The 27,036-nt window shown below is 39.3% G+C and overlaps 1 protein-coding gene across 3 annotated transcripts in view; it reads left to right on the top strand.

The window, feature by feature from the left end:
- CTNND2 (catenin delta 2) overlaps window positions 1-27,036 on the top strand; it is a 943,962-nt gene that overhangs the window by 291,525 nt on the left and 625,401 nt on the right. For all 3 annotated transcript variants that reach the window (XM_053592980.1, XM_053592979.1, XM_053592981.1), the window contains one exon: window positions 22,038-22,150. In XM_053592980.1, coding sequence (XP_053448955.1) covers window positions 22,038-22,150 — 113 coding nt within the window. The remainder of the gene's footprint in view (window positions 1-22,037; window positions 22,151-27,036) is intronic.

The following is a 27,036-nucleotide window of genomic DNA, read 5'->3' on the forward strand; positions in this document are numbered from 1 at the left end:
GTGCAGAGTTCTGTTTTGTAGTTCTTCTATGATGCTTGTCTTTGCAGCACCTTGTATCAGCAAATGTTTGTTGAGTCCCTTCCATGTGCTAAACATCATCTGAGGTGCCATACACAGAAATGGAAAGAGGCATTTCCTAGGGGTTAAGATCTGAAAATCTGGTGGGGACCCCGCTGTAGGAACCACCACCTGTGATGTCGTAACAGATTTGCAGATGTTGGCCCGGCCAAGCAGAGCAAGCCCAGGGCAGCTGTTTACACAGTGCCTTTAAATAGGTGTTTGTTCCTCATGGAGCTGAGATGAAGAGAGATTAAGTAACTTGTACATAAGAACCATTAATAATTGGATATAAAGATTATCTTCAGAGGAATCCTATGACAATGTAAATCCTCTCACCACTTTATTCAGGGTAAAAGTCAAAGTCCTTGTAGTGACCAACAAGGGCCTCCATAATCTGCCACCTGCCACCCGTTCCTCCTTTGTCTCCTAAGAATCTTCCCTCTTGTTCACTTTGCTTCAGGATAAGACTCTTCTCGCCTTTTTAAGAACATGCTGCCAGCACTTGGCCTTTACATTTGCTGTTTTCTTTTGCTTGAAAGACCATCCAAGCTCCCCTTTCTCCCCAGCCACCAGCCCTGATACACACGTGCCTCACTTCCTCCTTTCAGATCTTTGCTCCGATGTTACTTGGTCAATGTTATTGATGCTGTCACTTAATTCTCCTCCCCACCGCCTTCTTTTCCTGAATTGTTTCTCTCCATTGCCTTTACCACAGGGCGCCTTTCATTGTGTTGACTATTTTCTCCACTAGAAGGTAAACTCCCTGAGGGCAGGGGTTTTGGTCGATTTTTTCACTGATGTGTCACCAACAACTAGATCAGGCCTGGTGTATTTGTTGAATGAACACATGAGAATCGGAAAATACAGAGGATGCTAAAAGAACACATACACATTGTACGAAAGGAAAAAACTGTATTAAATTTGTAATATTCAAGTCACATTTGACTTCTGTGGTCATAAGAGGTGCACAACCTGATTTGTGTTCATCTTTTATTATCAGTATAGATTATGACCATTTTAATGTAGGTTTTTCCTTTCTTAAAATGTGTATACATTTTAATACCCTCTGTACATATATAATATATGTGTAATATTTTCTGTGTATTTCCTAATATCAAATGTATGGTGTTCCTTTTCTTTCCCCAGACTTTAAGAAAAAATACAGTGGTGATTATTGGAAATTGTCACTTGCAACCCATATTCTGTCTTAAGTAGAAGAGAAAGTAAGTGGTCATTTACAGGCAGCAGATTAAAAATTCCTTATGCACCAACACTCTTCACCAAGACTCCTGTGCTGTGTAGTGAAGGGGACTTGAGAATATCCTTTCTATGGCATGGTATATGTCATCAGAGGAGCTGTAAGAAAAATGAAAGGCCTCTTTTCTTGTCTTTTCCCCTCTCTATCTGTAGAAACTTGACAAATGCCTTCAACCTGTGTGTTCTTAGCCTTTTCTTCCAACATAAAAAGCATGAGTGTTATGGTGATACCCCACCTCTCCCTAACGGTCTGTGATTAATCTGCACATTCTCCAAAGTCCGTTTTTCATAAAGAGCACATAAAGAAGTATATACCTCTATAAAGATAGAGGTATAAAGAGCACATAAAGAATTATATTGTGTTAAGACATTTACATTCTACATTTACTAAGTTTCACATATACCCTTGTAAGATTAAAAAAAAGAATTATATACCTCTAAGATACCAAATCATGTCTTTCTTCATGTTTCTGTCCTCTTTTAACATGGGAAAAATGATTCCATGGCCTAGAGTACTGATGTGACCATATTCCACTGGAAGCTCCATTAAGTTCTACTCAAAAAACAAAATAAATCCGTAAGATCTTAAAAATTACCAGTGAATGGAGTGGCGCCTGTGGCTCAGTCGGTAAGGCGCCGGCCCCATATACCGAGGATGGCGGGTTCAAACCCGGCCCCGGCTGAACTGCAACCAAAAAATAGCCGGGTGTTGTGGCGGGCGCCTGTAGTCCCAGCTGCTCAGGAGGCTGAGGCAGGAGAATCGCCTAAGCCCAGGAGTTGGAGGTTGCTGTGAGCTGTGTGAGCCACGGCACTCTACTGAGGGCCATAAAGTGAGACTCTGTCTCTACAAAAAAAAAAATTACCAGTGAATGTTAATCATGCTCATGGTGATATTATTTGACCATATCTTACCTGGAAAGCAGGATGACAATGGGTGTAATTTTGTTATTTGTGGATCAGATCACCTGTTTCTGTTTCATTTCATTTATCTTCCATCTGACAAGTTGAATTGAACTCAGCACATGAGATTTTAAATGTGAACTCTGCAAGCTCTAATAATTTCATGAACACCGTACTGCAGGCAATTACGTTGTGACCTCCTGTGTATAAATATTTTTCAAATGTAGGAGAGTTACTTCTAGAAATAAGAATACTGAGTTAAACTGAGTTAGTCTGTGGCTTCCAACAGGACTAGCTTTTTTTTTTTTTTTAAGGAGAAAGGCCAAGTTTAAGTGTCAGTCAATTCATCGTTTGAGTATAAGGAGAATAGCTGAGTTTTCTGCACCCTGTGCACCTGGGCCACTGTTTAGCAGGTAGAGCAGAGCGTCTGACTGTGCGTTCCTACAAGGACAGGAACTCGGAAGATGATTACTGACTGCATAGCTTTCACATTAGTCACACGCTCCTCCTCATGAATTTCAGCTGCTTCTGTTCATTCCAAGCCCCATGCTCTTCTGAACCAATTTCTGGTAATTTTCATTAGCATTAATAGGGTTTCTTGGAGAGATACTATATTCAGCATTGAAATGTTAAATGTAATTAAACTTATTTGCTGAGGTTGGGGATTAACTGCACTCACATTATTATGGAGCACGTCTCCCAAAAATTGGAAATTGTAAATACAGAATCGGAGATGAAAAAGAATGAAAGAGGGAGGATTTGAGTTAACTATGAGGCTGTGGCCGTGGAATGGGTCAGCCGTTTGACCCAGCCAACGCCAGGCTCTGCTGGTAGTGCCCGGACCTGGGGCCACAGCCTGGTGCTGCCCTGGACTTCACATTAGTTTGCAGAGTCTGTTTGTTTCCAATCATCACCTACAAATAGAAGCAGGTGATTTGATCCACAAATAACAAAATTACACCCATTGTCATCATACTTTCCAGGTAAGATATGGTCAAATAATATCACCATGAGCATATATTTGAGCATATATTTGGTAAATTTAATGTGCATGTATTGGCCAAATGTCATTTATTTTCCATCCAGGAACTTATTTTATCTCCAGGTCTATAAAATTATGCAGGAAATTTGCACTTCTTCATATAAAAATTTATAAATTTGATCCTTCCTTTTATTTTGTTGTTACTCTTAAATAAAAAATTAAAAAATTTATTTTGTACACCCAGTACACTTCTGATTATCTCCTTACAACATCTCACTGAAGCTGTACAGGGTCCCCAAGTGTTACCTATGATTCCTGTATGATAGATGTGAAACTTTAAGCTGAGTACTGATTTTATTACATGTTATTTCCAAGATCCCAGAAATAAATTAGTGCAGGATTTTGAACTATCTGTGCTTAACTGAAGCCCACCCTCCTTCAGCCTTCTATCGGATGGTACAATTTCACCATCACTCTTAGATTTTAGAAAACCTTCTAGATTTCTGCCTGTTCAGAGACACTCCCTCACTGTACGCCCCTCTCTCTGTCTGGCTTTGCTGCTCACCTTCATCCAGGTGCTCAAAGAACTTCCCCTCTTTGCTACAAACCCTTTGATCCACTGATCAGCATGTTCTAATTTGGAATCCCACAGGGCCTGGAGTTTAGGGCTTGGTGATGGGAGATTGTGGGAACTACCCATGTCAGAATCCCCAAGGCAGTTGTTATAAATGCAACTTCCTGACTCAGCTTCTCAAAGACAGGGCTGCACACCCGCATTTCTAATAGGCTCCCTGGAGGATTGTTAGCACCACAGTTTAAAAAACACGGCATCCTATTTTACAGATACAGACACTAGCATGAGGGAGGCAGAAGGGCAAGTCGACGGCTGATCTGAGAGTTCTCTGCAGGGAGTTAGGCCAGGGTGGGGGCTGGGGACACAAGCACATCACTTGGAGACCAGTGCAGGTGATGGGTCCAAGGTGAGAAGAGCTGAGCGGAGTTGAAGGACTTGTGACTGATCTAAGTCTAATTTTTTCAGGCCCATGCTCTGCTATCAGCCCTTCCTTGGTTCTTTATTTGTGGCAGGACAAAAGGGAAAATTCATTCAGTGCTAAGGTGAATGTTAGACGTGTGGGTCAAGGTCAGATCTTATGACATCCTCCCTGTTTTCCCCATCCATTTTTTTTGTCTCTTTTCACTACTTTCATCTACAGCCATTGTGCTGCTTCGTGTTTTTCGTGCACCCTCACTTACCATTTCCATTCTATTTGTTGAGTCTTTAGGTGTTTACAATTTCCAAAGCATAACAATGTTTTTCGTAAGACCCTGTTTTTCTTAAAATGTCAGTGTCATTATTATTATATCCCTATTTACTGAGCATCTACTCTTTAGCAGTTGCTATTTTAAAAACTAGAAATAAAGTGATGACAAAGTCACTTCCCTCAGGGAGATGTCACTCTAGTGAGCACAGATATCCATTACATACCCATTTATTTGTCTATGATATAAATATACTTCTGTACCAAAATGTACACGTTAGAAGATATAATAAAACCTATTTTTTTATAAGCACAGTACATTTAAATATAAGACCAAACCTTTACTCTCCATAACCCCCTGGGTTCCCTTGTGCACCCCCCACTTCAAGGGCAGCTGCTGCCTCCAATTAACTGAGCTGCACACCTCAGTGAATTCTAGGGAGGTCGGCAATCAAATTGGAAACCTGAGGTAGGAGAAATAGATAATTTATGAAGTTTCGAGATTTCTCCTTGTAAGACTCTATGTCTTGATTATAACTGTGTCTGAAATTACTGAAGAAGACGATCATGTAATTGTGAATGATTGTCCTTCATCTGCAAATAAGTGCACACTCAGACACCATTCTACAGACAGGGGCAGTGGGACAACACTGACAGCACAGTACCGGCATTGCCTCTAGGAGCTAGAAAACACTCCAAGGTATTTGCTGATCTTTGCTGATATGGGAGTTAGACATATGTTTATCCCTTCAGATACACTATTTAGGGTATCATTATCAACACGGAAGAGGGTCTGTGTGACACACTGGATTAGGTACATTCTTTTCAAAGCTATAGTCAGAGAATTGGATTGATTTCTTCAAAACAAGCAGGTCCCACATGGCTAAGAAAATTTGCATATGCTTGATGCAGAATTTGGTTTCAAGAGGAATGTAAAATGCTGAGAAGAGATGAAAACAAAAAGAAAAAAATGTAGAATACGTGTCTAGCCTTATCTGTAGATTCAAAAGTATCAGTTACAGAGGTTGGTAGTGTAGGGACGTCGGGTTTGGCAGAGGTTCAGAACAAAAAGTAGTTGAAGTCTAGTTAAATTGAAGTTTCATAGAAGCACCTATTTGGCAAGATTATGAAAGTTACCATAGCCTTAAGTGACATTAATGGAAGTTCAATTTCAAAGTTATAAGAAAAGCAATGGCCTTTAATAATACTTGGCGCTTTTCATACCATATTTGAAATATTGTATGGAATGTTGTGATATGAATTGGGGAAGGGAGGCACCAACAAACAGCAGAGACAGATGTGGTCAGAGTGAGGGGAACCTCTAAAAACAATCAGATCACCCCGTTTGAATCACAGAAGAGAAGGCGTGGTTTTCAAATGCGGTAATCTACTCTGTCAATGAAAAACTCAATGTACGAATGACCACCAGTCAGAATCAGAATCAATTATTCATATTAGATTTTTATAGAAAGGCATACTATAATTTTGATGACCAGAGTTGATTTTCAGTGGAAGGATAAAAGATGTGTGACTGAGCCACCCTTCTCGGTGACTTTCGCTCAGGCCTGAGCAGTGACTCTGGAAGCAGAAGGATCATGCAATCAGTAACTTTCTAGATCCCATCCACATGTAAAATTCTGAAACATGTAAGACACAGTATTCAGGTTGATTAGAACTAGATGAAGTTTGGGTGTGTAAAAATCTAGAAAAGCCATAATATATGTAGTACATGTTTTTCTGCTCCTGAGGTTTCTGAACATAATATGGGAATTCTGAAAATACTATTCAAGTGATTAATGTACACTTGCTATTTAAGACAGAAAAAGAATAGGAACATTAGATTATTCACATATTTATTTATTCATCCTATATATAAAACTCCATGGAAAATATCTTATGCTATATATCGAATGCCTGTTTCTTTACTAACATCTGGTTAAACATGAGTGGTCTATTCCTCTGTTTCCTCATACGTAAAACAGAAATAACGGTTGTAATGGTGATGATATTGTTTCCAGAGTCCCTACAGAGTATTTACTACACTGTGGAAAAGGAAGGAGGACATTGATTTTTGTGAAGGAGAAAAATGGCCTGGGTTTATTAAAATAGAAAGGTTCTCCATGCTGAGTGTAGCAGGATACAATTGAAGTCACTTGGATTAACTAAATACCAGGTCTGTGGTATTTATCAGATACACATGTCTTGTTGACTGTTTAATTGATGACTAGACTATTGCTTTTCCCACTGTGTAGCACAGGGAAATTGTTTGGGAAAAAATTGGCTTAATCTGTACAAAACAGCTGCCAGAATCAGGAGCAGTTTGCTGCCCAGAGCTGTGGCCAGAGAGGCTCCTGTTGATCAGTCCTGGCCACCCCATCGGGCAGAGCCTCAGTGGAAGGAAATTACAGTCCCTACTTTCAGGGGACGCAAAACTAATTTGGCTGTTCCTGAAAAGGCATAAACAAAATATCAGCTAAGCACAGACAGATGTTAAGGTTATACTTTGTACATGAATTCATGTACTCAAATTCACTTTAATGGAGTTGAGCTTATGGTGTAAAATCTTGCAGCTCATATAACTAAGTTGTTATGGGCTGCTAATTTGCTAGAAGCTGCTGGATCATGAGCTAGCCCAACTGCCTTGATGGGTCTCCTGGTAGTTAATATGGATTAAATGTGAATCTTTTATTTTCCCCCTACCATGGTCTCACATAATGTTATTAGCTTATCTACAGTGTGACAAATTCAGTGTACCAAGAGCATCTGGTACACTATTCTTTATGACTGAAAAAGGGCCCGCAAACTTGATAATCCATGTGCACTCAGAAGCTTCCACACACTGGAGAGATGCGGAAGGGTGATGAATATGGAAGGAATCAGTTGGTCACGGTTTGTTTTGCTCTGGCATACGTAAACTATTTCAACAGTGGTATGTTCGTCATCACTACTTTCCTGCAGGTTCTTATTTGATCATCAGGGTGCAAATCATGGCTGTATCCCTTGTTAGGCTGTACTTCATTCCCAGCAGAGGAATTTCTAAAAGAAAAAAAAAAAAAAGAAGAAGAAAAGAAAGAAAGAACCCAGAATCTTCACAGCTTGAAGACAGGTTTAAATTTAGTCTTTTGAAGTTGATCTGAGAATAGATCACACTGAAATGTTCAAATCATTAAGCTGCTTTAGCAAAGAGAGCATTTTCTTTTAATTGAACGTACAATATTCTAAGAAGTGAACAGCAGACTCAGATCCTCTTGTCCCATATGGATTTTAACAAGTTAATGTAAGAATGTTCGTGTTTTGAATATGTCACTACCAAAGCAAGGGGGAAATATATTTCCTAGATGAAACAAAAAAGTTGACGTGCATATACATATTGCATAGCTTATCAAGAAAAGGCGTATGCATATTCCATACCTTATGAAGACCAGTAGGCCACCTGTCACTGTCTCTGCTGTACCACTAACTTAGTGATCTTGAATTATTCACTTAACTCCCTGACTGCCAGTTCACTCTTCTTTATACAAATGGATTATATTTTACATCCTAAATCCTTCACTGGACCAGAGTGAAGATAAAATAATGAGAGTAACATTATAGCTGTTTTGTAGAAATAATAAAACTATTACACAAAATCTTACGGTATCATTTTAACAATCACTCCCTCTTGCCTGATATCAGTCCAGTGGTAACCTCGGGTGCATCAGTAAACAGTGGATGTGACAGTAAGAATTAAAAACCACTCTGGAGGCAACGAGGCACAGAAGCTCTGAAAGACACACACACACACACACATACACACACACATACACATACATACACGTACACACACACACACATACACATACACACACATACACATACACACACATACACGTACACACACACACATACACACACACATGCATGAGGGGGAAATGTCAGCAGCAGATGAAGCAGTGGAGAGTTAGACTACTTATTTGGTTGTAAGAGCCTGTAGCTCTCTGTGTCCACAACCCCCCCACAACAGACTTCATTGTGTTTACTTAATTATGAAGAAGCTCTACAGTTGACAGGGACATTCAGTGACAAATTCACATCCTGTAGTGCAGTACGGTACAAGATCCATATTTACACTCTTGACCCTCAAAGGTCAAAAAATGAGTTAAATTTTAGTAACTATTTTCTTGTATGGAAACAGATGAGATGTGTATCAGATTCAATAAACGAATAAAATCAGGATCATTTCTGCATTTTGACCTTTTACTTCTGTCGGGCTCCTAATTTATTTGCCTGATATTGTCTGGCCTTACACTTGAATCAGAATGAACTCTACTTACTTCCTGAAACAAATCCATTCACATTCAGTATTTGTCCAGTTCTGGGCCTTAAGTAGTGCTGATGTTCTTCCCAGCTATAAGACCTTGGATTATAGCCAACAAATGGCATCTCATTATCTCTGATGAAGCATTGCCTTGATTTCTTCTTTCTCACCAGCCCTTTCTGTTTTTTTTCTAATGCGAAATTGTCTTTGGCATTCCTTTATGTGTCTTACATCACAGTTTAGCATTTTATTCATATTCTAGTTAATAAAGTACAGATTTCAACTCTTTTACTCGACTTAAAACCATCAGCAGGATCCGTACCTGCACTAATTTTGTGCCCGTTTCTTCCTTGAACCTTGAAGAAGGCTTTGCACATAAATATCTGTTGCCCTGTTGTTATATTAGTCATTCATTCCATAAATGTTTATTTGATACCTAATAGGTAGTACATACTAGCGATTTGGTTGAAGAAAATACATCATTCCTGCTTTGGAATAAACATGATACTAACTCTAAAATATTGGGATGTGTGATTTGCTGCCAGGCAGAGGAGCAGGAACAGCTCTGTGCTCATCCGTGGTTGCTGTTAGGGAGAAGGTGGTGCTCCTTTGACTTTTCATTTATGTACCAGAAAACTCTTATATTGTGATACTGAAAAAAAAAAAAAACCAGCAACATCACCATATTGTTGATTTCTAGTGATCAAATCATAGAACTCTCTGGGGAATATAGAGCTGCTGAGGAGACTTCCTACATTCTTGAAATGCTGACAGATGCTCACATCTCACAGAGCTACCGGTGAAATTCATTGGAAAATTTTATGTTCCAGAGAAAGTAAAATAATGGGAAAATAGATTACTTTTCTATTCAGTGATGTAGGATGAACTATTAAATCGTATCTGAAAATGTCAATTTTATGATTGAGTTTATTTTTATGTAGATTTCACAGTTCAGACAAGGCACTTGGGAGGGGAGGTCAGTACAAAGCAAACCTCTGCTGATGCTTTTCTCAGAAGTCAGAACAGTGTTTTTCCTCCCATGAGAGCTGCCACATACATTTCTTAGGGGGCAAAAAAGGAAAGGTATCTTCAAAGATGGGGAGAACTGAGTAACTAGTAGAAACTATTAAATGTTAAACAATCATTTGAAAGTTGTCTTAAGAAATTGTAGTTGTCTCGGTTATATCTATAATTTTCAATTAATAACACTATATTAAGATTTGAAAGTCTATTCCTTTATGCGAATGAAAAAAATCTATTACTTGGGACAGCTAATAAGATTTGCTCAAATTGATATCAGGTTTTAAGAGAGACAGATGTTGATGCCTGTAGTAAAGCATATTCCCTTTAATGTTATAAAATGTTGAGCCGTTGAAGGGTTAAACATTAAGAACAAATCATTTTTATCCTTTGAAAATGAAAAGCCACTAATAGTTTCTGAATAAATGAATAGCATAACCACATTTGTTATTTTTAAAGGATTTTTTTGGCTATATTTTGGAGAACAGATTGAAAATGAGTTTGAACAGAGCAGATAATCTAGTGAGGATGCTAAGTTTAAGAAGTCAGGCAAGAGATAATGGTGGTTTGAAATTGGAGCTCTGTCCATGGGTTTCTCAGGGGATAGATTAGAAATGATTTGTTATATAACTCTGGAGAGGACAGAGTCCAGAAAGCTACACAAGTTTTAGGATTAAGCCATTTGGATAAATGATGGTGTTATTTCATGAGATAAAAGCAAAATAACATAAGTAAATTTGCATATTTTGGTGGATTCTGGTTTTGGATGTGAACCTCTGGTTTGGGGGACTGCATGGCAAGTGGAATAATTGGATAGAGACCACGAGCCAGTCGTGGGGGCTGTGGGAATGGATAGAGACCACAAGCCAGTTGTGGGGGCTGTGGGAATGGATAGAGACCACGAGCCAGTCGTGGGGGCTGTGGGAATGGATAGAGACCACGAGCCAGTCGTGGGGGCTGTGGGAATGGATAGAGACCACGAGCCAGTCGTGGAAGCTGTGGGAATGGATAGAGACCACGAGCCAGTCGTGGGGGCTCTGGGAATGGATAGAGACCACGAGCCAGTCGAAGAGGCTGTGAGAATGGATGAGGTTATTCAGAGAAAGTTCAAGAAAATAGAGCCTTAAAATAATCACAAGTAAAATGGTGGCTTAAGATAGAAAGAAACACTCAAAGAGGAAAATGAGGTGAGAAGAGTATCCAGAGAGGTGGGAAGGAAGGCTGGAGATGGTATCATAGAATCCACCAAAAGAGTTTGTTCCAGGAAGGAAGACAAGACCTTCAAAGGAAAATGCTGGCAATCAGTTGAGTAAATTCCTGATGATGTTTGGTGATGAGAGCATGTACAATTATTCCTGTAATATGAAAACTTAGCTCTTGAACTTTCAACAAAGAGTATTGAACGAGAAAGAATAAATCTTATTATTTTGTCACTCAAAGATGTCTGTTTTGAATAGCGTTCTTCCTAAAGCAGATTATATATGCAGAAGATATATAACATGTAGAGTCATGTGATTGTGTGTGTGTGTACGTGTGTGTGTCACGAATGTGCAAGAATGAGAAAGAGCAATTTATGAGAAAAGATCATAGAAATCTTGCTTTAGAGAATACAAAAGTAAATATAAAAGTAATTTAACCTCATTTTCTACATTTTCTCAGATACATTTTGTAAGCTTGCTGTACACTACTCTACACTTTGTGGTATTGATCCCAAAATTTTATTTGTTGAGGTCCTACATTAAGGCACTCACCTATCCTTCCATTCATCATGTATTGGGTTTATTCTATCCTAAGCAAGAAAAAAGTGATAATGCAAAAGTGTGGTTCCTGTTGTCCATGCATAAATGGCCTAAGAGAGAGGACAGGCATGTGAATCAAGAGGATTCAAAAAAGTGTCGTTGGTGCTGGGAGAATGATCGTCAATCCTTCCAGGTATAGAGTGAGGAAGAGGTCAGGAACATGCTCATGCAAAACCGATGGCAATCAAATGAAGTGCTGTTGTGCTCCCTCTCTGGGAAATTGAAAGCAAAGACATTGAACCTAGACTTCAGGAAAAGAGAGAAAGTGGGGAAGAGGAAGTGGATACCTCACACTGTGAGTGCAGACCAAACCCATGCAAACTCCACTGGAGGGAATGCAAGCCACCAGTTTGGCTGAGCCTGGGGTGATGCTGCTTCCATGTTCACTATTCAAATGTTGGAAGACTGCTCTCATGGACCTAGGCAAGGGTGATGGAGGATACCTCCTCACTATCTTCATCGCCCTTGTTGAGTATACCTGAGTTCAGCATTGCCCCTCCTAAAAGTAAAGCACCATTATTAGAAGGAAATATTTCCATTTTAGTGTGAACTTGAACAGTACAATAAGGATAATTCTCTCCATGGTTGTAGATTTTAATATTTTATCTCCAGGCAGGTGGAGGAAAGTAAGATAAAATCAAGCATGAAATGATGAGCTAGAATCCTTCTTTATTAATTAATTTATTTTATTCTTTTGTCTGTGTTGTTCCTGGTTCGGTAGAGTTTTAAAGCAATGGGATTCTAGGCAGTTAATCTGAGTTAGACCTTGAGTTCCAGTCCCAACTGATTTCTAAGGATGCTACTTAACTTTTTTAAGTCTGAGACATTTTAGACAATCAAATGCCTACCTTATTGGGTCAAGGTGCAGAATTGATGTTAACACATAGAAAGTACTTACCAGAGTAGGGTACATGGTAAGTGACTATTTAAAATATTGACTGCCATTATCATGTCATATTGTTGTAAGGGAAATAGTCATCCCCCAGCAGGTGTGTACATTAAAAAATAAAAAAATAAACTAGTAAAAAGTTTCAAAATACATATTATGGAGCTCTAATTACCTGTAAATTTTTATTCTATAGTTCTGAATGGGCATTTAAAAAGTTGTAGAGATCACTGTTATACAGCTAAGGGTCAAAATATAATAGTGCTATTAAATTTTTAATGAAACCTAATGGAATTTTACATCATGTTGAAATGACAAGAAATGTAGTCTCTGTATTCCATGGAGTCCTATCATTTAGATGAATTAAGTAACTGTGGTAAACACAGTTTATTTGGCTAGCAGGGCATTTAGCAAGATAAAATGATAGCAAACCCAGACGGAACCTTGCAGAATGAAGGAATTGGTTACGAGAAGGGATGTTTTGTTATATTTTTATTTTATTGAAACTGTTTTGAAAAGGTCCCTATGATTCTACTTCAGAGCGCTGATCCCTGTCAGCTGCTGTCTTGCGAGGTAACCCAGGATGACACTGTAGTTGTTTAAAACATTAGTCTGTCAGTTTTGTAAACTTTCGTGGACAGATCTTTGCCATAGTTTTTGACTCACCAATGAATTCTATACAGCTTTACAGTTGACATTGATTTGTTCCATTCTATCCTGACATCATGGTTTGTTCTTTCCAGATTTGTCGGACAGTTGGCTGTAGGCTTCCGATTATTACCCTGTCATTTTGCACTACCTTCCCTTCAGACTTGCCTTGGCAACATGTCTCAGTAGGATAAAGTTAACATTACCAGGGGGTGTGGCTATGAAGTCATCTCATTCATCTGAAATGAGAATTAAAAGTGATGTGAGAGAAAGATCACCCAGGATTACTTAGTGATACGAATTGTTGATTGGTGCGAGAAGGGAGATGCCAGGGAGCAAGAGCTCATTGGTACAGGGACAGAGAAACCACAGTCCTATATTCTGACCCTTTTGAAGGTAGAAGAATATCTGAGGAAAATTTTTGGACACTGATAATGACCATTATTTACTTTCTAATAAAATGGTTCAAAACACTTGAACAGTCATTTTGCTCCATGGTTACTAAGTCAGACTCCACTAAACTATTGAATCTTAGCTTTTAAAGAAGAAAGAGCAATGATCCTCCATTCTCTTATTTTACATATAGCCAACTTGATTGTGTGGCATTGCTGCTTCTTAGAACCAGGTCTCATCTGCAGATGAGATGGGAAGGAGAGAGTGAAAGGAATAGTGGAGGTGGTGACAAGCCTCTGGAGGAAATAGACAAATTGCTGAGACTCTGACAGGAGCCCGTGGATGTATCAGTCAATGGGCAATCAAGGTGGGTATAGATTGAGTGGATGGCTCACCACTCGGTTAAAGCGACCATCAAAGGAGGCCAACATTAGGTACAGTAATGCTGTGGAAACATCAGTCTCCAAGAAAGTTGAGTTAATGAAATGCTCCTATGAGGGCCCCAGGCCTAGAGAATTAGCCTTCTCACTGACCCAGGGATTTGCTAAAAATTAAACTAGGTATAAACCAAAGTTCCAGAAGTAGAGGGCACAACAGGAAATTTGACTACAACTTAAAAGTATCAGACATCAGCTATTCTTAATTCTTTCCTTTTGCTTTTCTTCTTTTTTTCTTTTTTTGCATGTTAGGTAAAGTCCCTCTTATAATGCATCTTGTCCCCAAAAGGTATGTCACACACCAAGACCTCTTTAACTCTTTCTAACTGGGACCATGACCAGCACCTTGGTGTGGAATATGGCTACGCTGGGAAGGAGAACAGAGGGACCAACTTAGGCAAATGAGGACATTCCAGCTCAGGGAGTACAGCAGATGGTACAAAGACCTGGGATATGTTAGGCTTGCCCTTTTTCCTGAGATCATCCAAGTTCTTTCACAAGATGATCTGACCTCCAAACAAAGAAGATAGTTTGAACCCCCTTGTATTAACTCTTGCCTGCTGGAAAAAATGGCAAGGAGGGCCTGTAACTCCATAAACATAGAGAGGAGGGGAATAAGAACCATATTTCTGCAAGTTTGAGTGTCATCAATTGTTAGAAATACTTAAAGTCCTGAGAAAAACAACAATACTTCCAAAAAACGGTCATGTCCTGTCAAATGAATGTCATCTCAATCCGAGAGCTAGTAAACACAGATAGAGTAAAAAATACAAAATGTATGTCTCAGAACTGATAAAATATTGTAGATGGACAAAGTAGGAAATGACTCATCACACCCAAGAGAATGAAATTCTAAAGAGTGGGGTACATTAAAACATAGGCCAATTTATACAGGAAAACCTGTCAAAGATGTTGGGGGGAGGGGATGGGGCATCAATACAGCAGCAAGCTAGATATTGGCTGAAAAACCTGTTTAGAATATTGGTTAGACCCAACATGCCCTACACACTATGCGAAGACCAGAGGTTGATTATTTGGAGGCAGTGAAATGAAAATTCTCTTGACTTGAGGACCCTAAGACGGAGTGTTTAAAGTGGGGCATTGAATAAATAAAAATTTACATGCTAAATTTTGAGATGCCTACTTCACCCTCACACAGCTCGCAGAAGAAGAGCAGTCAAATGTTCACATTCAAAGCTGGAACTTGAAAGAGTCTTTTCTGCAAAATTTGCATGGTGCTCTGCGTGGACAAACCCAGCAATTCTCTTCGAAGGACACTGCTAACAAGCCCCACTAGCGAGGGTTGGATCAACTCACCTCCACACTCAAATGTGAACAGACTCCTAAGAACGTGAGGTAATTTTGAAGAGTCTATAATATGAAAGGTGAATTCTAAAACAGAAGATCATCATAAAGTTGGAACTATGCAGAGAGAAGAAAACTAAAACAATATTAATATCATGGAGAAAGAAAAGATGATTTTGCATCTATTAAATAAACACCAAATGCCAATTGAAAGGAATTCTCAGAGAATAAAGCTAACTCTTAGAAATGAAAGCATAATAAGAGCAATGAATCATTCATTAGATATGCAGATGTCTAAATTGTAGAAATCTCAGAAAGTAAAGATAGAAAAGTACAAAAAGAGAAGATTAGAAGAAAAAATTTGAGGACCAGTGTATATTTTAGCATCTGAATAATTAGAATTAAAGAGAAAAACAGTAATGAAATGTGTTAAAAGGGGGAGAAAAGCATTAAAAAATTTCAATAGAATTTTCTAAAACTAAACAACATATTTCTAGGTTAAAATTCCCACTAAGGTCCTGCAAGATGCCTAAAAATAGTTCTATCAACACACAGCACCATAAAAGCTTAAGGAGGATAGAACAAGTTTTCTGGGAGAAAGCAAGAGAAGATTTCATTAAAAGACATCAAATCTCTAAAAGTTTTCATACTTCTCCACAGCAGCTTTGGAGGGTAGAGGATAATGAAGCATCGTCTCAAAACTCTTGAAAGAAAATGATTTCTAACCTGAATTCTTCTTTACTTCTTTACCCAGCTTATTAACTAAATGTGAGCGTTGACTAAAAAAATATAAAAGAACCTGTGGCTCAAAGGAGTAGGGCACCGGCCCCATATACGGAAGGTGACAGGTTCAAACCCAGCCCCGGTCATAAACTGCAAAAAAAAAAAAAAAAAAAAAATTAATTAATTAATAAAATAAAATTAAAATTAAAAAATAAAAATATATATATAAAAGATGTGCAAGTCTCAAAAAAAACAAAATGACTCCCATTCACTCTTTCCAAATGGAAAGACATTTTGCACTAGGAAAGCAAAGTAGGAAGGTTAAAAGCTGGTGGAGATAGCCGGGCGTTGTGGCGGGCGCCTGTAGTCCCAGCTACTCGGGAGGCTGAGGCAAGAGAATCGCCTAAGCCCAGGAGTTGGAGGTTGCTGTGAGCTGTGTGAGGCCACGGCACTCTACCGAGGGCCATGAAGTGAGACTCTGTCTCTACAAAAAAAAAAAAAAAAAACTGGTGGAGAAGACAAGGAACCATGTAAGAGGGACCCAGGGGCAATCCCCCAGGGAGATGAAGGGAGATTCCCAGGAGACAGCTGTGCAAAGAAGGCAGCCAGGCCAGATTGGACCACGTCAAAAGGCTGATATACACATATTGTTCTGTGTGTTTGTGTTGAGAGAAGATTTATACAAACTGGGGACTTTCAGTTTAAACTACTGATAAGTGCATAGAAGACCATGCAAAGGAGAAAAAAGATGCAAATTGTTAACCTAGGGAAATGTGTGTTAGTGGAGATGAGACCATGCAATCCAGAGCGTGTGGACTGTGTCATTGTTTTGGGGGGCTGCTGTCACAGAATTCCATCAACTGCATAGCTTATGAACAGAAATGTATTTCTGACAGTTCAGGAGGCTGAGAAGTCCAAGATCATGATGCAGATTTGGTGTCTGGTGAGGACCCATTTCTTGATTCAAAGATGGGACTTTCCCTTTGTGTCCTCACATGGTGGAAGGGGCCAAGGAGCTCCGTTGGTATCTTGCATAATAATCTGATCACCTATAGACACCTCCCCCACCCGAATATAATCATTGAGGGGTAAGAGTTCAACGCATGAATTTTGGTGGGGAAACAAACATTCAGACCATAGCGGTGAGGAAGGCTCACTATAGTTAAGATTTAACATTAAGTGTTTACACTTCCTCAGATTTAGCTCATACCATTCTAACTAATGCTACATCACAATGTTAAATAAAACATATATTGAAGAAACTAATAAAACTGTGAGTATGAGTTTTATGATTTCAGGTTTCATACTGAATTAGAGCCCTCAAAAGAATTTACATGCTTTTAAATGCTAAAAATGTTAATAAATTACATTTAATTAAAGCCAATAAATCATTAATTTATGCTTCTTATGAAAAAGTTATAAAACGATATGATAATTTTTCTTATAATAATCCTAATGCATGATGACTCAACAATATGCTATTCTAGGAGTGAAACCAATTGAATGTGGCTCTTTGTAAATTCTAATGAACTTTGGCATAATCTGATAATTTTATGAATTTTTATGATCTCTAAAACAAAGTAATTTCCACACAGTGGGGAGATTTAGGTTCTCTGACAGTTTTCTTTTCCCTAAAATTTCTTTTGCCATAGAATGTTCTCCCTAAAACACCATGTACTCTAAATTCCCATGAAGTCCTAATGACTCTGGACATTTCCTGCATCACGTTTCTTACAGCCTGATTTACATCACCACTAATCTACTGGAATGACTCAGGAAAAGGCCATATTAGTGGCCTTCTGCCAAAGGATTATTCACCTATTTACTTTCCTGGTCTATTATTTCTTATACCCTCCAAATCTAGATAACCTTTAAAGATCTTTCCTTCCTCTTTTTTCTTTATAGTCTCACCTTCACTGAATTAATTTAATACCACACGTGTACTTATAACCAGTATTGTAAATTTCAATGACTACCTCTACACTCTTCTATTTTTCTGGTTAATTTCTTTCTTTCTTTTCTTTTTTTTTCTTGAGATAGAATCTCACTATATTGCCCTTTGGTAGAGTGCCGTGGCATCACAGCTCATAGCATCTCAAACTCTTGGGCTTAAGCAATCTCTTTGCCTCAGCCTCCCGAGTAGCTGGGACTACAGATACCCACCACAACGCCCGGCTATTTTTGTTTGCAGTTGTCACTGTTGTTTAGCAGGCGTGGGCCGGGCTCGAACCTGCCAGCTCTGGTGTATGTGGCTGGCGCCCTACTCACTGAGCTACCGGTGCCGAGCCTTTCTGGTTAATTTCCTGTGTACTCACCTTGCATGCTTAGCAACATCTCCCTTTTGACTCCTGTTCATCTCAGATTCTCTAAGAAGCTCACGGGCTTCTTCAGTTCTCAGCAGTCTGTTCTCCCAACACCGAACCATGTTAGAAGAGCGGATTGCTATGTTTCTACCCACACCACAGTTTAAGGAACCCCCGGGGGCAAGAGAAACTCTTGTGAAGAAACTCTGACTGCTCTTGATGCCTTCATGCCACAGGAATGGCCCCTACCAAAGAGAAAAATCCATCCTCAATTGAAAAGCCAATTATGTGTCCCAAGTATGAGGCCCTCAGTTCCACTCCGTCTTACTTCTTATCATAACCTCACTCACCAGTTCCAAATATGATACCTTGTCGGGGTGGAGTCTTGAGAGTTCCCAGCTCCACTGGTGTGCTGAGGCTAAAACAACCCTCCCTGTAATCTTTATGCCCTTGATTTTGGGTGAGGTAGGAAATTACTGCCTTAGGAGAGTTTCTTCCTTACAGGGCAGAAGGGGAGAGAGCCTGACTGAGTCCAGGCTGGAGGTCACAAGTCCAGATACCAGAAGTACCATCTGCAAAGGGCCCCTTGCTCATAGCAGAGAACCAAGCAGCGCCTGTTTGCAAGGAAGCTACCAGAGGCCGGGAAAATATTCCTGGCCTTGACACAGGGCTGGGAATGGATGCCAGCAAGCAAGGAGACCCCATAATTCACCAGAGGTCTTGCCTGGCTAGTGCAGGACAATCAGCTCTGGACTATGCACTGTTCTTTTCCCACTAACAAATCTAGAAACCAAGATTTGAAAGTATCTAGTTGTTTCCAAATAACTAAAATGTGCCCGGGAACAGAATTAAAGATAAGTCTGTGGGGGAATACAGACATATCCAAAACCTACCAACAAGGTAAAATTCCAAATGTTCATTTTTAAAGATTACCACTTGTCCAGAGCAGCAGAAAATATGACCTGTACTGAAGAGAAAATCAATCAGCTGAAACGGGTACAAATGTTAGAATTAGACAATAAGAACATTCAAACAGTTCATGCAGGTATATTCCACATATTCAAAACGTTAAGCAAAGTCATGAAAGTTATAAAAACGACTAAATCAATCTACTAGAGATCTGAGATTCATCAATGTCTGAGATAAAAATACACTGAATGATATTAGTACCAGATTGTATCTTGTAGAGGAAAAGGTTAGTTAACGTGAATGCACCTATAGAAACGACTGTTCTTCTCAATGAAGTTTCACAAGGCTGGAAAGACAAAGGCCACACGAACTCACTCACACCCACGTGCACACTTGCTGGTAAAACTCAGCAGAAAGCAAGTGGTGGTGTGGAGTGGGGGAATTCATACTGTGCACCCTACCCAGGTGAGAGGCACACTTACAACTTTGCCTCAAACTGTACAAAAGCAATTCGTGCAACCAAAACATTTGTACCCTTCTAATATTCTGAAATTTTAAAAAAGATACTACCTAAAGTGAAGCATAAAGAGAAAACTCCATGGAGAAGAGAGTCCGTGAGCTGTGGCCACGGTTCCAGTGGCCTGACGCACACGGGACTGAGGTAACTAAGGGGCTGGAGCTATTAGAGAAGAATAAAGCCACATTTTTTTTTTTTAAATAATGGTGAAAATACTCACATGTGATGGAATCTATGAATTCAGAGATCTAAGAAGTTCCATGAACCCCAAACCTAGGGAACATTATCATCAAATTGGCCGTGATAAAGAGAAAATCTTCAAAATCAGAGACAAAACCCAGCATCTGTGAACACAGAGCAACACAGGGAGGGGGTGTCCGAAGATGCGTTCTAGTTGGAAACAGTGCAAGGGAAAGACAGTGGAGCAAAAATATCTTTCTCAAATGACGACAAGATAAATACCTTTTTAAGGTCAAACTAAAAGACTGCTTCACCCAGAGAACCATGGTATAAAAACAATTAAGGCCCATCAGACAGAAAGAAGATACAGCCAGATGGAAATGCAGATCTGCACCAGGGGACAGCGGAGCACGCAGGGAATTCCAATTGCATGTTAGGAAGGCAGTTTGCAAATGAAAACATGTCTCTTATCACTTCCCTCCGTGGAAGACTGACTCCCCATAAAACCACGGGACCTCACAGGTCACACCATGAAGCAGAAATGCCCAAGAGCAACACTTGTCCCAGCAGAAGCAGGAGGCCGTGAATTCTGAATTGGATTTCTATACTGTCCCACCACCTTGAACTTGCACAAACCCCAGCACTTCAGATAATACAGATAACAAAGTCCCTGCTCCTGGAACGGAGTTCTTTTAGTCTTCAAGTGTTAAGTTTTTTTTTGAGGTATTATCAACTAAAAGTTATGAGTTTGTTTCCTGTTACACAGACAGATTTAAAATATAGTATGTTTCAAATCCTTGAAATGAAAAATCTTCTAGAACTAGGAATGCTTGTGGAAAGGAACTGCAAAAAAAAAAAAAAAAAAGTAGTAGAACTTTTTTTACTACTAGTAAGAGAGAAGAGGGAGGTTAGATCATGAGATGCGTTAGGTAGAGGTCTTGATTTTAATTTCTTACCAACAGTATGTGATGTCCTTCAGAATATGTAAGATTAAAATTTCTATCTTAAACTACAACATGCTCTCTCAGTTTTAGTATCTTGAAGGGAAAGTGTAGCTGTCATTTATAAAGTGTCTCTTAGATTCCTAAAATAATGTCAACATAAAAAAAAAAAAATCTGCTTCTGTGGGAAAGAGCCAGGATATTTTTAATGTATGTAAAGGACACACCAAATCCTACTTTTTAAAGATTTCACCCAAGTATGTCCCTGGGTAACAAGTGATTAAAATATTTTCTAGAAAAATACATGCCTGCAACTTTGAGAGTTTCTGTTCTCTAAAACTGACCCCTATTCTATTTTCATAAGAGAAAACATTCTTGTTTTCTCATCCCCAAAACATAACTGTGCAGATAATTTATTTTTGAGAAGTTAAATATGATATTGTTAAAACTTTTTCCCCAGAATTTATAGTTAAAACCTATGATTTGCTATAATTCTGTTTATTAAAAACCTCAAGTATAGGGGATAATAAAACAGAAGGACTAAAATATGGTGCAAAAGTTCTATGGTTAGAACAGCTGAGATCCTTGAAGTTCTGGCTAAATAATTTTTCATTAAAAATCCCAAAGGATGTACACTTGTAATTAGGCTGCAGAGAATTTCCATCATTGACCTTCAGCTGGAATTTAAAGCATGAAAAGCAAAGGTTTTAAACCACTATGTCTTCAATCTACACTATGTGAGAAATTTGAAGAGTAAATTAGTATATAGTAGAGAGGCAGCTAGAAGACCAGGAAGGAGTAAACACATTATTCCAGATGATAATAAAAAATTATTATTTTCTTATTAAATGTTACACTGCTAACGTCAAGAATATCAGTATCTTTTGGTGCTGACCGTCTGCCAAAGACAGCACAAGCTGACTTTTCATGACAGTTTCTCATTTAATCTGCATGTCCATCTTGTGAAATAAGGGTTATAAACCTATTTTACAGATGACAAAACAGATACTTAGATTACACATGTATTCAAGGGTCTCTAGCCAGTGGGCCACAGTCTGTGTGAACGTCAAGTCCCGGTTTTAGTGCACGTCTTCCATGTTTCAAATTTGGCAGCTTGGTTAGTCCTGTCCCCACCCCGCCTCCTGCCATGCTGTTATTCTGGTCTGAATTCCACTTTCCATGTGGATGGTAACATTGATCTTGTTGGTGGATTTCTTTCAGGAATTACAGTTTGAAAGGCTGACGCGAGAGCTGGAGGCTGAGCGGCAGATCGTAGCCAGCCAGCTGGAGCGATGCAAGCTTGGATCCGAGACCGGGAGCATGAGCAGCATCAGGTAGGTGCCGGCGCCGCCCTGGTCTCTGTGCTGAGCGGCTGCTGAAGGTAAATGCTGGCGTTTCTCTTCCCCTTTCAAGCCTGGCAATGGGATTGGAAGCCTCACTCAGATGCTGGAAAGAAATTGGAACTCACTTGAGTTCAGATGTTCAAAGGTATCCAAAATGACCTGGTTTGTACTGGAAACGCTTTTCACAAAATTGATGCCTGCCCTGAATGCAAATTATGCGTGATTTTGCACAAAGGGAGGCTTTGCATTCAGTTAGCTTGCTGGGAATCAGGAGATGCCAAATCACAATCTCTGAGGCTCTCTTGTTTCCTTTCTAAGTGTTCTCAAGTTACATATTCCTGAAATGAAAGAGAAAACATTTTGGGTGGAACCTATCTTGTTTGCTAACATGCAATGTTAAGTTATAAGATTGCCCTATGAATATCAACTATTTGCACAATTCTCTGAGTTCAAAACTATATACCCATCCAGAAATAGAAGTGATTATTCAATGAGTGGTTTATGTGAGATTATAAGATATTAAAAAACAAAACAATTTTTAGTCACTTAACGACAAAAGAGATTATCCTCCTTAGAACCGAGCTTTCACGTTTGAGCATTTGGGGACATGCGTCTGTTGATGTTTGTGTGAGGGACATAACTGAAGCTCCATAAGGTTTAACTTACATTTCTGAAGAGCCCTGTGTGCTTTCCTGCCGTCTTGTTTGATGATGTATCTTGGGCCCTCTGCATATTCTGGGAGAAAGCAATAGCTACTGTGGCAAACCACAACATCTCAGTGGCTTAACACAGTAGCATTTTCCTTGTCCTCATGCAACAGCCTGAGGCAGTTGCTTGCTCGGGCTATTTCTCTGCGTACAGTGATTGAGGACTCAGGCTCCTACTGTCTTGAGGGCCTTGACATCCTTGATGGCCCCGTTCTCAATTGCATTGTTTTTTGGGTCACTGTATTCATTGGTCAGAACTGGTACTTGGTCTCTCATACAGGAAAAGGGGCTGGTATTTGGGGTCCAGAGACAGAATCTCTTCAAATACAATAGCATGAGTTTGTTGTAGTTTTACCTCCCTGTTGCCTAAAAAGAATGAAAATACCTTTGTGTCCATTGCTCTAAAGTATTTTATTATTTTAAGAGTAGATTTGCAGTCAGAATGTTTCCTATTGAAGTCAGGCACCATTAATCTTTTAATATTTGTCGGACAGTGGTAATCACTTCTTTCTTTAGATGGAAACTGTTGCCCCCTGTATTAACAGCATGGAAGGAATATCATATTCCATTACAACATCTTTTTTAGGATTTTCATAAGCACCTGCTTCTGCATCCAAATGTCTGTTGTATGTTGCTGCAAATAAGTGTATCATAAACTCATTACAACGTGTTTAAATATCCAGATTAACCAAAGAAAGAAGAATACAGAAAAGGAAAATTAAATTGTGTTCACTTCAAATTTGTTTTATAAAGTTGGTTGTGGGTGGTGAGTCTAAGGGAGGGAGGGAAATTGTATTTGTAAGTGTGTGTTTGATTTGCTGCATGTGGTTGTACATACCTGAAGAGCTTTCTGTTAACGCTGAACACTTCAGGGCCTGCTCTGCCCATCACACTTTATAGGTCCACACGCATCACTGATGGACATCTAGTTTGCTTTGAAGCCTGTTGTTTCAATATTTGCCTTTACAAGCCATATTCCTAGTCTTTCTGGGTGTTATTTTTGCACATTGTATACCTTTTACAGTCGCTTCACCCACCCCCAGTCTCAGGTAACAGTAGGTTTAGGAAGCTGTATTGTAACCTGTGCCTCAATTTCCAGTTCCCAACTGGACCACAAATGGATCTGATCGGCCTGTGAGAAATTAGACTTTTACTCTTCAGAATGTGAAATAAATGACCCAAATCTGTGACATCGGTGGGGGGTACTATGTGATAGGGGTGGTGGCCAGGGGGGCTTGCATGCTAATGGAGGATTCTGTGAGGACAGAGAGCCACCCAACAGAGAGACCATATTTTCCCCCAAATTCAATAAGACTGGTTCAGTTGCCGTTAGGACTAGCTGCGTTTCATCCATTGCATCCATGAGATGACCTGTCAACTTGTTAAAATCTGTCTTCTTGCCTCATTTGACTTGACTTGATTTTTTTTTTTATTGTTGTGAATTCATCGAGGGTATAAGAAACTAGGTTACACTGATTGCATTTGTTAGGTAAAGTCCCTCTTACAATCCTGTCTTGCCCCAAAAAGGTGTGGCACACACCAAGGCCCCACCCTACTTGCTCTTTTCCTCTCTCTGCTCTCCCCTTCTCCCACCCACACCGTGTACTAGGTCGTCACTTGTCCTCATATCAGAATTGAGTACATAGGATTCATGCTTCTCCATTCTTGTGATGCTTTACTAGGAATAATGTCTTCCACGTCCATCCAGGTTAATACGAAGGATGTAAAGTCTCCATTTTTTTTAATGGCTGAATAGTATTCCATGGTATACATATACCACAGCTTGTTAATCCATTCCTGGGTTGGTGGGCATTTAGGCTGTTTCCACATTTTGGCGATTGTAAATTGAGCTGCAATAAACAGTCTAGTACAAGTGTCCTTATGATAAAAGGATTTTTTTCCTTCTGGGTAGATGCCCAGTAATGGGATTGCAGGATCAAATGGGAGGTCTAGCTTGAGTGCTTTGAGGTTTCTCCATACTTCCTTCCAGAAAGGTTGTACTAGTTTGCAGTCCCACCAGCAGTGTAAAAGTGTTCCCTTCTCTCCACATCCACGCCAGCATCTGCAGTTTTGAGATTTTGTGATGTGGGCCATTCTCACTGAGGTTAGATGGTATCTCAGGGTGGTTTTGATTTGCATTTCTCTAATAGATAGGGATGATGAGCACTTTTTCATATGTTTGTTAGCCATTCGTCTGTCTTCTTTAGAGAAGGTTCTATTCATGTCTCTTGCCCATTGATATATGGGACTGTTGGCTTTTTTCATGTGGATTAATGACTTGATTTATTGTAAATTGATTTCTTAGGTCCAAAGTGTCTTGAATAAGATATATCAGAGAACTACCAAAGTAGACAGAAAAATGATCTCATGATAACTTTTGATTCTATACACTGTATCTTGCATCTGTAGCTCACAGTTCATATTACATAATCAATAAAAAATCTGTGTTAAATGATAGTGTTGAATGCAGTTAACACAGCCTGATTAGTTACCCTTGCCCTATATAACATCAGTCTTCATCAAGCTTGACTATTTTGTATTTTGGAAATCTCTAACATGTGAATCCACATTAGTGTAACACAAGCAATTTACTGATAATTCACCAGAGAACACCCTGTGCATGGTTTTCATGGTTCTCTTTCTTTCCCTCTTTTTTGTTTTTTTTTTGTCATAACCTACTTGTTTGCTTAGATTCAGAAAAACATTTTTTTTTTTTGAAATTCAAGTCTTCATTAAAGGTGATAGGCTAACCTAGTTAGCATGTCAAAAGGGGTATTTAACCCAAAATAGAATAGCAACAATTTTTTAAAAAAAGAAGACAGTTAAAAAGGTCTGATCATTTAGATGCTGGTTCGTACCTCTTAATGATACTGGCAGGTAGATGAGAGAGATTCTTAGAGGAAACAAAACAAAATCAAGTAACATTTTCCAGATATGTTTGTATATCACATGCAGAAATGGCTAATAAATATAATTTGGTTTCACCACTGCCTTTATTGATGGTAGGAAATTGCTTCATCTGATTCCTAAGATCGCTTTCCTGGAAGTCCCATCAACATTTCAATTCACTGAAAAAAATGTACTTTGTATGCATTTTTAATAATTAACCCGATAGCCGTTGATTGGCTGTGAAATGAGAACACTGGGATAGGGAGAAGGCGAATCTGGAGAGACTTACTTTTATAGCAGATCAACTTTTGGGTCCAACTGTCCAGGTTCTATATAGCTTTAAATAGAAACACTGTGATCTCTTATACCCTTTATAACCAAATTTATAAAATTCTAGAGGTCAGCCCAGTTAATGGTGATCTAAATGTTCTCGGTCATGTGAAAAGGAATAGTTGGTGCTTTTTTATAAGAGCTACAGGTCCACCTTTTACCTTTTTCCTTCCTGTCTTGGCTTTCCTCACCTGTTTCCAAGCCAAACCTTCCCAACCTATTGGATCTTTCTTCCTTCCTACAAATAGTCCAGTTTCTTAACGTCTCCATGATTTCAAGAACGACTCTAGGCCAGAGGCTGCAACATCGGATTTGTGGTGCTCTGACAGGTGAATCCTCTGGGTGAGACTGGAGGCATAGGAGATAGAGGGGCAACAGTTCTGCTGTTGGAGGGATCATGGTTTAAGGCACTGTGCTAAGTGCTTGCCTGTTGTGTGAGTGGAGAAGCAGGTCAATAGCGTGTTGTACTAAAAGGGCCTTGAATATTGGACAGTTTCTCAGTGAACATGAAGTGTGAAGGTAGACAGGGTTTTAGGGTGTGTCAGTGGCACCGTGACACAATGGCAACCTCTCTGTGAGTCCCCTGACGTGCCCCTGGTGGCTGTAAGATTGTGGCCTCAGCTCTAGACTCTGCAAACTCAACCATGAGCATGCTGAGCTATAAGGGCAGAAAGGACTTAGTTCCTATCTCCCCGCCTTCTCTCCATAAATATCCACATATGTATATATAGCTATATGGTGTATTATACTATGAATTACTAATGATCCATAATAAATATGAATGTATACATATAAAATACATTTTCCAGAGGTCTCCACATGGTCAACCATGACTCTAGGGGAATCTCACCAACTCCAGACTCCTCCTCAATGGTTGTACACATTGAGGTAATTGATGCCAATACCAAATTACATGTTTAGTAGCCAGAAAAGGGAATGGGGAGCAGGGTT

The sequence above is a fragment of the Nycticebus coucang genome, chromosome 1 (genome assembly GCF_027406575.1).
Source record: "Nycticebus coucang isolate mNycCou1 chromosome 1, mNycCou1.pri, whole genome shotgun sequence".
NCBI classification, from domain to species: Eukaryota; Metazoa; Chordata; class Mammalia; order Primates; family Lorisidae; genus Nycticebus; species Nycticebus coucang.